The 18,047-nt window shown below is 34.8% G+C and overlaps 1 protein-coding gene across 4 annotated transcripts; it reads right to left on the bottom strand.

Moving 5' to 3' along the window:
• Nucleotides 1–926: 926 nt before the first annotated feature.
• On the bottom strand, nt 927–10,095 carry LOC108665954 (ankyrin repeat and MYND domain-containing protein 2). Of its 4 annotated transcripts, XM_047880079.1 has the most exons (9): nt 9,771–10,095; nt 8,549–8,668; nt 7,736–7,921; nt 6,157–6,291; nt 4,984–5,086; nt 3,607–3,752; nt 2,432–2,445; nt 2,171–2,323; nt 927–1,115 (listed from the first exon to the last, which is right to left on the bottom strand). In XM_047880079.1, the coding sequence occupies exons 1-9, from the start codon at nt 9,996–9,998 to the stop codon at nt 992–994; spliced, it is 1,209 nt and encodes a 402-aa protein (XP_047736035.1). In that variant the 5' UTR covers nt 9,999–10,095; the 3' UTR covers nt 927–991. The 4 variants fall into 4 exon arrangements, with proteins under 4 accessions (XP_047736035.1, XP_047736032.1, XP_047736033.1 ...); XM_047880076.1 differs by lacking the exon at nt 2,432–2,445 and having other exon boundaries at nt 2,171–2,358; XM_047880077.1 differs by lacking the exon at nt 2,432–2,445 and having other exon boundaries at nt 2,171–2,358; nt 3,607–3,749.
• Between the last annotated feature and the right edge of the window lie 7,952 nt (nt 10,096–18,047).

Here is an 18,047-nt window from a genome sequence, read left to right as displayed (position 1 = left end):
TGCAACATAGGAGAATGGAAGTTAAATTTCTTAATTTTGTAACAACCATTAAAGTATAAACAACAGCAATTTGAATTTATTCTCATACAAGCAAATTTCACTACGGCAAAAAACACGCACAATAACATTGGAAACTTAATATGAAATATATCTTCCATACTGAATGAAGTCGTCGTGTTTTTTCTTTGCAAAAAAAAAAAAAAAGGTAATTCCGGATAACTGAAATCTGAATATCATTGACAGCACGAACTTATTTGAAAACAAATGCAAATTCACAAAATATATACGAGGAAATTCTAATAAAAAATCCAAAGAGACGACACGAGAGAAGCTTTGAATAAAAATCAAATCTACTATAAGGGCGTGGATAATTCGAAAAAATGCAGCTACCCAGCACTGACAAAATATTGTATTTCAAGATTTAAAAAATTTAAAATTCGAAACTTCTAATCCACTAATAAGTGAACATATACTACTATGAGAGATCTAGATCGTGACGTATTCTCTTATTTTACACCATAAAATAATCAGGACAACTTTCTTATCGAGATGATTCCTCAACTAAACTAATGAAGATTACCAGCACAAAAATGTGCATTGTTAACACGTTGACTACGATTGCTTCATCTTGTACTATTATTTCATTTTTTGTACGTTTTTTAAGCAGGGTTACCAGACGGTCATTTTTTCCGGACAAATTCCGTGATTTAGTTTTTCTCAATTGCGTTGGCCGGCTAAAATTTATGATAGGGGTACTTCCTAATTAAATTTTAAATACTGCAAAAAGAAAATAAATGGAATTTTTATAGCGGAACCTACAAATGAACTAGAATACATTGAGTTATCGGCCTTTTTTGGCCTTTTTTTGTTCTCGGATTTGGCCGATTTTAGGCAACCTGAATTATGTACCACTTCGTCCTGGAGAAATACATTTCGTGGTACGCATATGTACCACTTCGTAGTCAACGTGTTAAAGCAAGGCTAGCACTCCTCATTTCGCGGCGTCTTGAGTGGCGCGGTTTTCTTTGTCGAGTTTTTCAGAAGAAATTGCAAGGTTTTTGCTTATTTTGTCGCAGGATTTCTTGTGGGTTGACCAGTGCAGCTTCTGGCAGTACCTGAACAATCGAATAATATTAAGGTGATTATTATAAAAGTTATAGAGCAAAGGTTCAAGTTAATTAATTAGGTTTAGTTAATGGATAAAATTTAGCTCATCTTGGTCATCAAAATCATCAAGAATTATGACATATAAACTAATAAACTAATAAATAAATATAAACTAATTATGACATATAATAAATCCGTAAACCTAGGACAATAATGAACAATTTAGCACCAAATGCAAACTTCAGGTGATGGAACATTTACTGCTACAAGCTAATCTTTTTTTACTTATATCTTTTATTATACCTATATAATCTTTTATTTATTTACCATGGAAATTGAAGATAAAATCCAATTTGTTATCAATGCAACAAACTTGTAACTTAATGCACAACTCGTGGCCGAAGTGTACACTGAAGGAATGCTAATTTATGACACACTTCTCCTACCTATGACCCACTTGTCACACCCATGATCCACTTGTCGCAGTACTGCACACTCTAATGCTACCCATGACCCACTTGTCCCAGCCATGACCCACTTGTCCCCCCCATGACCCACTTGTCGCAGTACTGCACAGTCCTGCACTTGGCGCAGTGTTTGGTGTCCCTCGTGTCACCCATGACCCACTTGTCCCACCCATGACCCACTTGTCTCAGTCCTACACTTGGCGCAGAGTTTGGTGTCCTTCGTGTCCCCGCAGGAGGCGCAGGACGCGCGGTCCTCAGCGAAGACGCGCTGCCCGTTGATGTCTTGTCCCACCCATGACCCACTTGTCCCAGCCATGACCCACTTGTCCCACCCATGACCCACTTGTCCCCCCCATGACCCACTTGTCCCAGCCATGACCCACTTGTCACAGTACTGTACAGTCCTGCACTTGGCACAGTGTTTGGTGTCCCTCGTGTCCCCGCAGGAGGCGCAGGACGCGCGGTCCTCAGCGAAGACGCGCTGCCCGTTGATGTCTTGTCCCACCCATGACCCACTTGTCCCACCCATGACCCACTTGTCCCCCCCATGACCCACTTGTCCCAGCCATGACCCACTTGTCCCCCCCATGACCCACTTGTCGCAGTACTGCACAGTCCTACACTTGGCACAGTGTTTGGTGTCCTTCGTGTCCCCACAGGAGGCGCAGGACGCGCGGTCCTCAGCGAAGACGCGCTGCCCGTTGATGGCCCCACTGAGCACAGCCAGCGCCTGCACCTCCTGGCCCGCCNCCTGCACCTCCTGGCCTGCCATGTTGCGGGCAACCTGCCATGTTGTTACAACATTAATATGACGAGAGTTGACGTTTGGATGTAACATTGTAACATCAGAGCTTGCGATGTTGCGGGCAACCTGCTATGTTGTTACAACATTAATGTGACAAGAATTTATGTTGGGATGTAACATCAGAACCCTGCGATGTTGCGGGCAACCTACGATGTTGTTAAACATTAATGTGACAAGAATTGATGTAATAATGTAACGTCAAAGACCGTGTACCATGCACTACACAATGATGTTGAAATAAAGCATCACAGCAATGTTCACCTAGTTATTGCTGGAACAACACTGGTAGTATTGTTCCACCCAGCAAACCCCCTTCCACCTAACACTTCCCCTGCAACACTACCTAACGTCCCACCAAGAGATCTAAGAGAGGGGGAGTTCACCCTGGAGACCTTCAAGAGACAACTTTACTAAGGATGTTAACTGTTAACTGTTATCGTATAACTGTTACAGCATCGTGCATCAGGTGGCCAAAATTAGGGCGGATGAACGATAATCAGAGGTGGCGATCCATCGTGGCCTGGGACTGCTACGTACCGAACAGATATTAAGGATACCGACTTGGCTGACAACAAAAGCGTTCCACAATCAAAGTGCTACAGCCAAACTATTGAACGTGTTAAGGAACTTGTTGTTGATGAATGGAGATAGCGATGTGTGGATAGCTTATCAAATGCAAAAATAGTTCAGCAAATCTACTGAACGACTTCACCAGTATTCAATACTTTCATTTTGGCGGAAAAATACAGCTTTGTTGTATGGTTGATTTCGAATATATGGTTTCAGCGTATTAAACACCATATATGTAAGAGCCTAAATTTGTCACCTTTAAAAGGGACAAGGAAACCTTTTTAAATGAACCTTTTTAAAAGGGAAACCATTTAATCTTGTCTGGTGCAGTCAATTGTACTAATGGTAAACTAGTCAAAGCTAAATGTCTTACAATGCTGCGTAAGCGATTTTTTTCAAACAATGAGCTAGTTCTGGATGAGATATATCCCTCTGTCACTCTAATAATGATGGTACTATAAAAATTAAAGTTAAAAATTCAATGAAAAATTAAAGTTAAATTAAATTAGCGTAAAGAAGCTATCCACCAGCAGAGTTGAACCCAACCTTTGGCAAGAGAGATGGGCAGGCATTTGCATACATTATATTAAATATGATTAGATTAATGCATACATATTATTAATTATTACCACATAAATCATAACAAACAACATATACCTGGAGGAACAAAGGCATCTCGAGGCAGTGGAAGGCTTTGACAGCATCACGGACCCAGAGCTCCAGCACGACCTCAGCGCCGTCCCTCGCACGACATCGCAGCCACTGCTTCATTGCCCCCTCCAGACACGGCGGCACCTCTGCTGCTGGGGCTCATTAGTGTCTTGTCTTAATTATCTCATTAGTGTGTTGTAGCGTCAACTATCTCATTAGTGGGTATTGTGTTGATTACACCCCCCTCCAGACACGGCGGCACCTCTGCTGCCGTGGCTCATTAGTGTCTTGTTGTCTTAATTAGCTCATTAGTGTCTTGTTTCAATTACCTCATTAGTGTCTATTTAGTGTCTTGTGTCAATTAGCTCATTAGTGTCTTGTGTCTAACCTAACCTAACCTCCAGACACGGCGGCACCTCTGCTGCTGTGGCTCATTAGTGTCTTGTTGTCTTAATTAGCTCATTAGCGGGTATTGTCGTGGCTCATTAGTGTCTTGTTGTGTTAATTAGCTCATTAGTGGGTATTGTCGTGGCTCATTAGTGTCTTGTTGTCTTAATTAGCTCATTAGTGGGTATTGTCGTGGCTCATTAGTGTCTTGTGGTCTTAATTAGCTCATTAGTGGGTATTGTCGTGGCTCATTAGTGTCTTGTTGTCTTAATTAGCTCATTAGTGTCTTGTTGTCTTAATTATCTCGTTAGTGTGTTGTCGTGTTCACTATCTCATTAGTGGGTATTGTCATGTTAATTATCCCATTAGTGGGTATTGTCATGTTAATTATCTCATTAGTGTGTATTGTCGTGCTAATTACCCATTAGTGAGTATTATCCTCTAATTACCATGAATTTAGGGATTCAGATCACTAAGTTGTTAAGCTCATGCAACTTATCTGTCATTAAGCATAGGTAACATATGGAACCTACACAGGTTATCTCTTATCTTAACTTCCTCTCCTAGTTCGTAATTAATTTATTGCTTATTTCAAGAAAATAAGATTTTTTCTTATTTTTTTGTTATTAAAATTGTTTTCAAGAAAATGGGATCAAATGTTTTTTTTTATTAAAATTGTTAAGTTTCTCTACAATGATTATGATAATTCAGTTATTATTAAGTTAGATTAACTATTTTACTTAGTTTTTACCGTCTTAAATGTCTCATTATTAATTTGTTATATTAACATGAGACAGATAAGACGATTGATATGAGATATGAGACGATAGAAAATGACAAACTGACGAAAAGAAAACATCATATCTTTCAATTTTTTATACACAAATTGTCATTATTATCAAATAAAAAATCACAGTTTATCACAGTTCAAATAAAAAAAAATTTAGTGCCAAAAATACTTTGAATTTTAAGGCAAATGCAGCACTAGAAACTAACCTTGCGGAAAATCAGTGGAGCTCTGATCTTTGTTAGCTTCTTCAACTTTGCTCGCCAGATGCTTGAGAAGATAACCCAGGTAGTGGAACTTCAAGCTTAAAACCTGATACATACTAATTAATTTTTTTATGATTCCCAATAACATTTATCACAGGAGGAACTTCAAACTTAAAACCTTATATATAGTAATTAATTTTTTTATGATTCCCAATAACATTTATCACCGGAGGAACTTCAAACTTAAAACCTTAAACATAATAATTAATTTTTTATGATTCCCAATAATATTTATCACAGGTTGAACTTCAAGCTTAAAACCTGATACATAATAATTAATTGTTTATGATTCCCAATAACATTTATCACAGGTTGAACTTCAAGCTTAAAACCTGATATATAATAATTAATTTTTTATGATTCCCAATAACGTTTATCACAGGAGGAACTTCAAGCTTTAAACCTGAAATACAATAATTTTTCATGATTCCTAATAACATATATCACTGTCTCAGGAACAGCTTTCCAGATGAAAGAAAAATGTAATTGATTAATGGAAATTGTTTTCAAATTGAAAATATTACCTACTTAAATATAAGGAGCGAAAGGTTGTTCCAGAGTTGAGCATATAAATTGTATGCATCACATTTTAGAGAACAAAATTTTTATAAGTTCTTTGGGTCTCCTTCCCATATTGTGGTAGGTACCGGTATAAGGGCTAGGTGTTCACCTCATTCATATTGTGCCCTTTTCGAGTTAGTATAGGTACATGAACAGGGGTGAAACATTTAATGATAGGTGAAGCTTTTCTGATAATTCTAAACCCCTTTGCTGAAGAACATCTATTTAATATTTATTTAATATTGTTCATATTCTTGAAGATGAAGCATATTTAACAGAAAATAAAACACACTAAAACAATTTGAACACAGGTAAACAAAACATGATAATTTATAAATGGTAGAACTAAAACAAATTGAACACAGGTAAACAAAACATGATAATTTATAAATGGTAGAACTAAAACAAATTGAACACAGGTAAACAAAACAGGATAATTTATAAATGGTAGACAAGCCTGACCTCATTAACATTATTGGAGCGTTTAGTTTCAGTAACACTGAGGTGGTCAGGTAAACAAAACATGATAATTTATAAATGGTAGACAAGCCTGACCTCATTAACATTATTGGAGCGTTTAGTTTCAGTAACACTGAGGTGGTCGAGTACGGCTGCAGCAGCCTTAAGGTGCTTCAGCAGCACGGGTGACTTGCACACGCGGAGTGTGAGGTACACAGGATGCAAGTTAAGCTGAAAAATAAAACCAAGTAATTTACATAAAATGAACCCAGTCAAAAATAGGAACTGTAATATTCACTAGAAATACTTACTAGTTTGTGCATTTTCTCATTTATGGAAAAAATGCTCTATTGTGCTTGCCATGTCTGTCTGTCCATCTGTCTGTGACCTCAAGTTTTTGTTGTCGAGAAAATGCGCTCTCTGTCACTCACTGCAGTGAGTACTGAGTTATGTTTTATATTAACTATGCTTATTAAAGGAGGTTTCAATTCAGTGAGCAAATGCATGTTAAAAGGTTAGTGATAAGATTAAAGCCGAGTTAAATACACATGTTCTAATACTGTCAACCATAAATGCATCATAAATAATTAAGCTAAGTTATTTCCATTTTAGCTTTAACAACAAAATCTGGGTGATTATTGATTAGATATTTTTCTTTTAGTATTGGATCGATAGTATTGATGAATAATTCTTATTTTTATCATCAGTCATTCAAACACCTTTAAGAGAAACAAATGTCATTAATGCTAAAAATTGTGTAAGCTATTAACGGCAGGATTTTATGTATAACTTGAATGACAAATTAGTTCCCTCAGTGGTTACAACTGCACTACACCATTAATTTATTTACCAACTCCTACCATGATTTCTGAGTATAAACAATGATTTATTTTTAAAATCACTGAATATTGAACATACCTGCACCATGAGGTCATAAAGAGGTTGTTCAACCTCAGAATCAAGCCTGGTAGTTTTTAATCAGTTCCCCCTAGGCTAAGGGGCATTTTAGTGCTACGTGCAAGAATAAAATCAAAATCATTGAATATTGAACATACCTGCACCATGAGGTCATAAAGAGGTTGTTCAGCCTCTGGGTCAAGCCTGGTAGTCTATAGCTCTGACTCAGGAAGTGATCATTTTCCCCCAGACAGATGGGAATATTAGTGCTACGTTTGAAAATAAAATCAAAATCATTAAATATCAAACGTACCTGCACCATGAGGTCATAAAGAGGTTGTTCAGCCTCTGGGTCAAGCCGGGTAGTCTATAGCTCTGACTCAGGAAGTGATCATTTTCCCCCAGACAGATGGGAATATTAGTGTTACGTGTGAAAATAAAATCAAAATCATTGAATATTGAACATACCTGCACCATGAGATCATAAAGAGGTTGTTCAGCCTCTGCGTCAAGCCTGGTAGTCTATAGCTCTGACTCAGGAAGTGATCATTTTCCCCCAAGCAGCGGGGCATTTTAGTGCTACGTGCAAAAATAAAATCACATGCATTGAATATTAAACATACCTGCACCATGAGATCATAAAGAGGTTGTTCAGCCTCTGGGTCAAGCCGGGTAGTCTATAGCTCTGACTCAGGAAGTGATCATTTTCCTCCAGGCAGAGGGGCATTTTAGTGCTACGTCTAAAAATAAAATCACATGCATTAAATATTGAACATACCTGCACCATGAGATCATAAAGAGGTTGTTCAGCCTCTGGGTCAAGCCTGGTGGTCTGGAGCTCTGACTCAGGATGAGTGTAGCGCCGCAGTTCACTGCGGTCCACATGGTTGTTGATGAGGGCGACACAACTTGACTGGCCCACAAAACCTGCCATTTGAGCAGCTGTTCGGCCCAGGGAGTTGGTCTGGAAATATTTTTTCCTATAATATAGGTAATAAATAACATTTGAAGAAACAAAATGTAGGTACTCTAATTTTTGCTACTCTAATTTTAAAATGTAGGTACTCTAAGCAACCTTAGTCATCCAAGGTACTAGTAATGTTCAGAATAAATATTATCTATAGTATAATTTCTAACTGAATTAGGAAAGTAATAAAATTTTCACATTGAACTTGATATATAAAAGAAATGATGATTATATACATAATCAGAATACAATAGCATTAACTTGCATTTTTTGAAGGATAATTTTAAGAATAAATAATACCTATTTCAGTTATAAACATATCAGAGTTTTTGGCCACATACGTCAATCAACATATAAGGTATGAAAAAAATTTAGCTAGAAACAAAAGATGAAGCAGCTCAGAAGCTCCCAATTCAAGAATTTGGAATTTGTAGCATATTTACTTATATAATATAAATTGTTCAAACAGACCAACATTTTATATCAAAATACCTACCTTACTTCTGTTATGACTCAAAATGCAAGAAAAAAATAAAATGTTCTGTTCATAGATTGTTCTACCTGAGAACAATCTAACTGATTGAACAATGCCAGTACACCAAAATTGCCTTTAATTCTCCTTACTTTGTAAGTTTTAGCTCCATGTTCCAGCAGAAGTTGAACAGTATCCAGGCTACTGGAGAGCGCAGCAAAGTGCAACGGATAGTACGAGTGTGAGTGGCTGTCAGCATTGACATCACTGCCCTGTCAAAGACAATTTAATTAATACATTAGTGAATAAAATCAATACAGTGATTGGCTTAGATGCTATTAAAAATCTACACAATTTAATTATTACACAAGTTAATAAAAGCAATACATTGATTGGCTTAGATGCTATTAAAAATCTACACAATTTAATTATTACAAAAGTTAATAAAAGCAATACAGTGATTGGCTTAGATGCTATTAAAAATCTAGACAATTTAATTATTACAAAAGTTAATAAAAGCAATACAGTGATTGGCTTAGATGCTATTAAAAATCTAGACAATTTAATTATTACACAAGTTCATAGAAGCAATACAGTGATTGGCTTAGATGCTATTAAAAATCTATACAATTTAATTATTACACAAGTTCATGAAAGCAATACAGTGATTAGCTTAGATGCGATTAAAAATCTAGACAATTTAATTATTACACAAGTCATAGGAGCAATACAGTGATTGGCTTAGATGCTATTAAAAATCTAATGGCTTTGATAATTTGATTGGAAGTAAATACTTCATAGATCTTGTGTGCTCAAAGGTGGCCTGTGAGCAAGAGGTTTGAAGAAAAATTTAACTTTATACTAAAATATGGCAGCTTCAACATCATGAAATTTTGGCAAAGGTGAAGCTATCAACTTATCAAGCAGTTTAAACTAAAAATAGATAGGACTTGACTGTAGGAGTTAATTTATCTGGCACTGGCATCAACATTATCAGTTCAAATATGTGAATAACTGAATTATAGTAACATAGTATATCATGTATGATGTAGCCTACCTATATGATAATTTGGTAAATCTTTCATGCAATTTTCAGAACTGCATGATTGTAATCCAATGATTTCTCTAACACTCAATTGTTAAAGAAACAGCATAATGTAGCTGAGAGATTTCAAGTTTACCGAAAGTATGAAACCTAAATGCCATTTTTTATAGTAGCTAGAGAATGATGTGTCAACTGTCATTTGTCAATATTATAATATGTGTCATGATGACTGTGTCATGATGATTGTGTCATGATGATTTATTGATTAGGGAAAATTAGAGAGGAAAAATGCACAAAAATATGGGAAATATAATCAGAATCTTATATACCTGTTTTATTAGCATCTTGCACATGTCTGTGAAGCCTTTGTAAGCAGCATGCATTAAACCTGTCATTCCTGTGCTGTCAGTATCATGGACAGTCGCTTCACCACGAATAAGTAAATTTTCTGCTCCATTAACATCATTGGCTATCACAAGTTTAATTAATTTAGGAGCATTTTCGATAATATCATCTTTAGATGAAGATTTAACATCACTGGTATCGGGATTTGCCATGTTTTAATATTTCAATCGTGGTTTAAAATAAAACTTGCAAAGTTGCTTCTATGACTATGGGTATGGGCGACACCGCGACACTTCAACCAACATTAGAATAATCTGGAACCGTTTGCGATACTAGCGGAGAACGGTCAACACATCCTTCACTGCGGATTTGTAAACTATGGTCCGCTTAAATATAAAAAAGTTATGACCGCATTTAGTTGCTTTATTCTGATATTTATTGAAGCGTTAAAAGTTAGGAGGTATGGGAGGATTTAAATTCAATATTTGATTTTTATCATTTGCACAGAGTATTTTGGATTAATTTATGTGAAGGTAAGATTACAGTATGAGAAGACATGGTTGCAACGAGAGAGTAATGATTGAAAAGTCTAGTGTGCCAAAAGATCTCGTAGTTTATATCGACAAGGAGCTGAAATTTTCTAAGCATGTTGAAACGCAAGCTAACACACCTAACAAACTTCTTGGACTAATCAGACGCTCATACGAGTTCCTAGATGCAGAAGCGACGAAGCAGTTGTTTGTTGCCGTCGTGCGCTCGAATATAGAGTTTGAAAACGTTCTGTGGTCACCGATATTTGAAAAGGACCAAAAATTTAATGGAGAATGTTCAAAGCCGTGCAACAAGGATAATTCCAGGCTTGAAGAGCAAGTCCTATGAAGAAAGATTGAAGATTATGAAGCTTCCAAGCCTCAGTTATCGACGTCTGCGTGGGGACCTCATTGAAGTATACAAGTATACAACCAACACCAGGGGCCACGGCTATAAGCTAAAAAACTGCGCTGCAACTTCTCCACGCGACAAAATTTCTTCTCGCTTCGAATCACCGACATGTGGAACAGCCTCCCCGATGACATCGTTGGCGCTCCAAGTATCAACGCGTTCAAGAATGTCAGTCATGAAAAGATCCGGTCAAATGACACGAGTTTAGATCTATGAACAAGGCACGAAAAGGAAAAGAATCGGCGACAGGCCACATCAGGCCTACACTTCGGCGCCGACATCACTATGTTATGTTATGTTATGTTATGTTAAACAATGCAAAGTTGGAGCAGTATATTTGAGACCGCAACAATCTGCAAAAAAATTCTGCTACGTTCAAAATCACTGACAGATCTAATGCCTAATCAACCCTGACACCGCCATCACTATCACAACAACTTCAAATCGAGAAGTTATGCTAGATGAAAATGAAATACCACATAGACATTTAACAGAGCTAGGTGAAAATGGGGTGAACTATAGGATGTAATATACAAGGAGGGAACTTTTAATTTCCCGAACTTTTTCTTCACCAGAGGAGGCAATCGTGTAAAACGGTTGACACAAATATATGTAGCAATAAAAAATCAGTCTGTACAAACAAATAAATAAAAATTGTATAGAAATCCCTAAATTACTTACTACCAGTCTTAGTAATGCCACGATTTCACGTTAATTATTACTAAAGACTTTCAATTACTTCAGTCCATTTATATAATGTCACAGGTTTCGGGTCTTCAAAAATGATTTAGTGACTCATTGAGGAATTAATAATAATTTTGTAACATTGGATTGAAAAAAATGTGTGATATGATTATAAAATGAAAATGATTATGAAAAAAAAATGATTATATATGATTGAAAAACATATGCAATTATCCCCAGCACTATACCGCCCCAACGTCTGCTAGCGGCTCTCGCTAAGGCTTTATATTGTTATTATTAATAATATTATTGTTATATTTTTCGATTAGGCCTTTATTTAAGATAACACGGGTCACGTTTATTTAAGATAACACGGGTCACGTTTATTTAAGATAACACGGGTCACGTTTATTTAAGATAACACGGACCATGTTTATTTAAGATAACACGGACCACGTTTATTTAAGATAACACGGACCATGTTTATTTAAGATAACACGGACCATGTTTATTTAAGATAACACTGACCACGTTTATTTAAGATAACACGGGTCACGTTTATTTAAGATAACACGAGTCAAGTTTTTAAGATAACACGGGTCACGTTTATTTAAGATAACACGAGTTACGCTTATTTAAGATAACACGAGTCACGTTTATTAAAGATAACACGGACCATGTTTATTTAAGATAACACGAGTCATGTTTATTTAAGATAACATGGTTCACATTTACTTAAGATAATACGGACCACGTTTATTTACGAAAACACGGGCCTCGTTTATTTAAGATAACACGGGTAAAGTTTATTTAAGATAACACGGGTAAAGTTTATTTAAGATAACACGGGTCACGTTCAGTTTCGTATATTCTGCAAATCTATTCTCAGGAAATTAATTTTCTTGCCGTTAATTTCAGGTATTTCAGGTAATATTTTTATTTCAGGTATTTTTATTTCAGGTAATGTTTTTATTTCACGTAATATTTTTATTTCAGGAAATATTTTTATTTCAGGTACCAATATTTTTATTTCAGATAATATTTTTATTTCAGGTAATATTTTTATTTCAGGTGATATTTTTATTTCAGGTAATATTTTTATTTCAGGCGATATTTTTATTTCAGGTTATATTTTTATTTCAGGTGATATTTTTATTTCAGGTAATATTTTTATTTCAGGTAATATTTTAATTTCAGATAATATTTTCATTTCAGGTTATGTTTTTATTTCAGGTGATATTTTTATTTCAGGTGATATTTTTATTTCAGGTGATATTTTTATTTCAGGTAATATTTTTATTTCTGGTAATATTTTTATTTAAGGTAATATTTTTATTTCAGGTTATATTTTTATTTCAGGTAATATTTTTATTTCAGGTGATATTTTTATTTCAGGTAATATTTTTATTTCAGATAATATTTTTATTTCAGGTAATATTTTTATTTCTGGTAATATTTTTATTTAAGGTAATATTTTTATTTCAGGTTATATTTTTATTTCAGGTAATATTTTTATTTCAGGTGATATTTTTATTTCAGGTAATATTTTTATTTCAGATAATATTTTTATTGCATGCAATATTTTTATTTCAGGTAATATTTTTATTTCACGTAATATTTAGAACAGAAATAAGATAGTTGAACAAAAGAAAGGAGGGCAGCGTGGAGGGAAATGGAAGTGGAGGGCTGAGTGCAGCTATCTGGTAGAAAAGAATAAAAAATTACGAAATTACGATCAAATGCATCAGGGCGCTGTGGAAAAAACACATGTTGGGCAGTGCCATAAATCAAACAATATTCGACATCTTGAATCTCTGTTTTGTTTTCATTTTTGCTTCGCATGACGAATATTTCTTCTGAACGAGAACATCAAACGCGTCCATATTATTAGCCTCGATCGACTCAATATAATGAAGCTAGACTTGCACTCATTGTCTGTATTAAGACTAGAACTAGGAAGATAGATATCTTTCTAGTTGAGCCACAGGCTCAAGGTATCGAGCCACATTAGAATTAAGAAGATATCCGTGTGAAGGTATTGAGCCACATTAGTCTAAGTAATTGTTGACCATTTCTCAAGAGGGCAAAGAGGTCATCTTTGATGATTAAAAGAGACCGGAAGCGAAAAGGTTGTTGGTGTATAGCAGTGATGCAGCTGTATAGTGTAGTAATCAAATCTAGCAGCAGTGGTGCAGCAAAATTAAATCTAGCAGTAGTTATGCAGCAATAATAATGCAGCTATCACAGTACAGCAATAAACCTCTTCCAATAATCGAGGGCTGAACTATAGACTGATGGCTGACACTCATCATGTCTGCTGATCGCATTAGTCATGATGTTACTCATGTCAATTCTCTATAATGCATGAAGCCATCATTATTGTCATGAAGCGAACAACCTGGGACTGATTGTCTCCCTTTAGCTTAATGTTCTCAATTATTTATCTCTATATAAGATGGTGAAATATTTTGGGTACTCTATTTCTCTCTGTATTATCTCAGTAATTTTTCTCTATATTGTTTGTAATACATTATTTATAGCATAATGACTGTAATGCCACATAACGTTGATAATTTATTGCGCCACAGTAATTCTATAAATTTATTCAGTAAGAATTTCTAGAAATTATTCATACAATTTCCTCAGGACGCATGACTATAATATTGCATAACCTAATTAGAATATATCCAGTGAATACTTTTTATTATTGAAGAAATTCTACGTTTTTTTCTTATACAAAATTGAATACTCTTGGAAAAAGATGGAGATCGTTTTTTGAACTAATTCTTGGGATTGATTTAATGCATATTTATGATTTTATTTTCGTCACTTTTTGAATGTTTGGCGGATACCTGCTAAGAAAAACATCAACACGGTTTGAAATAAAAATACGAGTTGAAAAAAAACATCAACACGGGTTAAAATAAAAATACGAGTTGAAAAACCAACACATGTTGAAGTAAAAATACGAGTTGAAAAAACAACACATGCTGAAGTAAAAATACGAGTTGAAAAAGCAACACATCTTGAAGTGGAAATATGAGTTGAAAAAACAACACGTGTTGATGTAAAAATACGAGTTGAATTAAGAAAAACAAGTGTTTAAGTACAAACTTTATTAAGGAAATAAAATTCGTGTTGAAAAAATGAAGCACCTGCTTAAATAAAAATTCGAGTTGAAGAATACGAGTTGAAGAATAAGAGTTGAAGAATACGAGTTGAAGAATACGAGTTGAAGAATACGAGTTGAAGAATACGAGTTGAAGAATACGAGTTGAAGAATACGAGTTGAAGCTCTGTACCTCTGATACTTGGTGCACCAGTACAACTGTACTCTGTAGCTCTGTACCCCTGATTCTTGCTGTACCAGTACAACTGTACTCTGTAGCTCTGTACCCCTGATACTTGGTGCACCAGTACAACTGTACTCTGTAGCTCTGTACCTCTACCAGTACAACTGTACTCTGTAGCTCTGTACCCCTGATTCTTGCTGTACCAGTACAACTGTACTCTGTAGCTCTGTACCTCCTAAACTTGGTATAAATTCTCATGATTGTAAAGAATGGCCAACTCGCGGTGTCATTTTCGCGAGTCCCGAACTTGTGCAAAAAGATTTGCACGCGATACAAGCAAGCCACACAAAGAAGAAATTTTTACCTCAATAATTTATTCGGAACTGTTATTTTACTTGAACAAAGTGTTTCTAGAGCGCTCTTTGTACTTGACATTTTACTTGAACAAAGTGTTCCTAGAGCGCTCTTTGTACTTGACACTTTACTTGAACAAAGTGTTCCTAGAGCGCTCTTTGTACTTGACACTTTATATTGTATTGTTATATTGTATTGTGCTCTTTGTACTTGACGCCATATTCACTGGACAATATAATATATACTGTCTATGAATTCTTTATGACTGTACTATTGCTGGACGACAGACGATCTTAATAATGGTTATTATAATGAATAATCATTTCGATTAGCGCCCACCGTATTAGTGGGTGTTCATTATCATACATTCTCTTACTCACTAAATGCTTTTGCTCACAATTTAGTCTATTAAATTATGACTCTGCATACCGAGAACATTATCGTACATCACATTTTAATTTATTTCTACATTTATGAACTGATGATATGGAGTTGGTCTCCGAAACTTTGGATCAAATATGTGATAAATTGAATTGGCGCTTTCTTTGCTATTAACTACTTGGTGAACTCGCAATTTACACGAACAAAAGAAAGAAGTACTTGTATCTAATCTAAAATTCAAATTATATATTACATTTACGCAAATTTACTGTCATGCCTCCAAGAAAATATTTTCTGTCGCTAAAGTTACTTGAAACAAAGAGAATAAATGACAAAGACATTAGGATTATCATCATTTTAGCTTTTCACAGTAAAATTTCTTTAAACAAAGAGAATAAATGACAAAGAGCTTCATAATTATCATTATTTTTGCTTTTCAGCAGTAAAAATTGACCTCTCATGGTTCGGTATCGTGTAGGTGTCATGGTGCATCGTTGTTAGTACAGACCACACGACAAGGTCTCTTCACATTGACTTCTTTATGTGCCATATTTGATCAATATCATATTTTCTGTGTCTAAGTGCATAATATAAAGCACTTTAGGCTCTGCTCATTGAACTGCAATTTGCCTACGAATTTACGGTGCAACAGCAATGGCTTCTGCTTACCTGGGCCTGTACTTTGAAAATTCGCTAGTTGAACGTAAGTTCTTACGCTCTATTTTCTTGTCTACGATTGGTGGCTTTTGCTTGAAATGCCGTCAATGATTGGCTGATGAACTTACGATATCTTAACTTTTTTTGAAAGTATAGGCCCAGACCTTCTTTATGAACCTGCCTTGTTCTACTGGCGTGCCATCAGGACAATGGCTTAATGTATCGAGACACCATCAATGACATCAAGATTATGGCTTAATGTATCGAGACACCATCAATGACATCAAGATTATGGCTTAACGTATAAAGGCACCATCAATGACATCAAGATAACTGCATTACGTATCAAAACACCATCAATGACATCAAGATAATGGCTTAGCGTATCGAGTCACCATCAATGACATCAAGATAGCGGCATTAAGTTTACGTTAAGTTGATGTTAAATTGATGTTAAGTTGATGTTACGTTTATGTTAAGTTTACGTTAAGTTGATGTAAATTAAAGTTAGGTTTATTTTAGATTTATGCTAAGTTTATGTTAAATTGATGCTAAGTTGATGTTAGGTTGATTCTAAGTTCATGGGTCATGATAAGTTCATGTTAGATTGATGTTAAGTTGATATCAAGTTGATGTTAAGTTGCTGTTAAGTTGATGTTAAGTTGATGTTAAGTTGATGTTAAGTTGATATTAAGTTTATGTTAAGCTGATGTTAAGTTGATGTTAAGTTGATGTTAAGTTGATGTTAAGTTGATGTTAGGTTGATGTTAAGTTAATGCTAAGTTGGTGTTAAGTTCTAGAAATACTTTATACCAATAAGCTAGAAATACTTTACATCGACAATCTAGAAATATTTTATACCTTCAATCTAGAAAAACTTTATACAGATAATTTAGAAATACTTTAAGCCGACAATCTAGAAATATTTTATACCTACAATCTAGAAATACTTTACACCGAAAATCTAGAAATACTTCGTTTCGACAATTTAGAAATATTTTATACCGACAATCTAGAAAAACTTTATACAGATAATTTAGAAATACTTTAAGCCGACAATCTAGAAATACTTCATAACAATAATCTAGACATACTTTAGACCGATAATCTAGGAATATCTTCTACCGAAAATCTAGAAATAACTTTTACCGGCAATCTAGAAATACTTTATATCGACAATCTAGTAATACTTTACACCGATGATCAAAAAATAATTTATACCGAAATCTAGAAATACTTTATATCGACAATCTATAATACTTAAACCGATAATCTAGTAGCACTTTATACCGAAAATCTAGAGATACTTTATACCGACTATCTAGCAATATTTATATCGATAATCTAGAAATATTTTATAGCAGCAATAAAGATATGCTTTATATCGACAATCTAGGAATACTTTATCTCGATAACCTAGAAATACTTGCTACCGATAATTTAGAAATACTTTATGTCGACAATCTAGAAATACTTTATATCGACAATCTAGAATACTTTATACCGATAATCTAGTAATACTTTGTACCGAAAATCTAGAAATACTTCATACCGACTAGTCGCAATACTTTACATCGATAATTTAGAAATATTTTAAACCGACAGTCTAGAAATATTTTATACAGATAATCCATAAATACTTGATGCCGATAATCCATAAATACTTTATTCCGATAACCTAGAAATACTTGATACCGACAATATAGAAAAACTTTATATCGACCATCTAGAAATACTTTTCAACGATAATACAGATATGCTTTATATCGTCAATCTAGAAATACTTTATATCGACAATCTAGAAATACTTTATATCGACAATCTAGAAATACTTTACACCGATAATATAGAAATACTTTACCGACAGTCCAGAAATACAACTTTGCGGCCATACATGATCAATATCATCTTTTCTGTGCATATGTGCATAACAGAAGCACTTTAGGCTCT

This window comes from Hyalella azteca, unplaced genomic scaffold, assembly GCF_000764305.2.
Source record: "Hyalella azteca isolate HAZT.00-mixed unplaced genomic scaffold, Hazt_2.0.2 contig4618, whole genome shotgun sequence".
In the NCBI taxonomy this organism is placed as follows: Eukaryota; Metazoa; Arthropoda; class Malacostraca; order Amphipoda; family Hyalellidae; genus Hyalella; species Hyalella azteca.
This window is presented reverse-complemented; position numbering and strand designations above follow the sequence as displayed.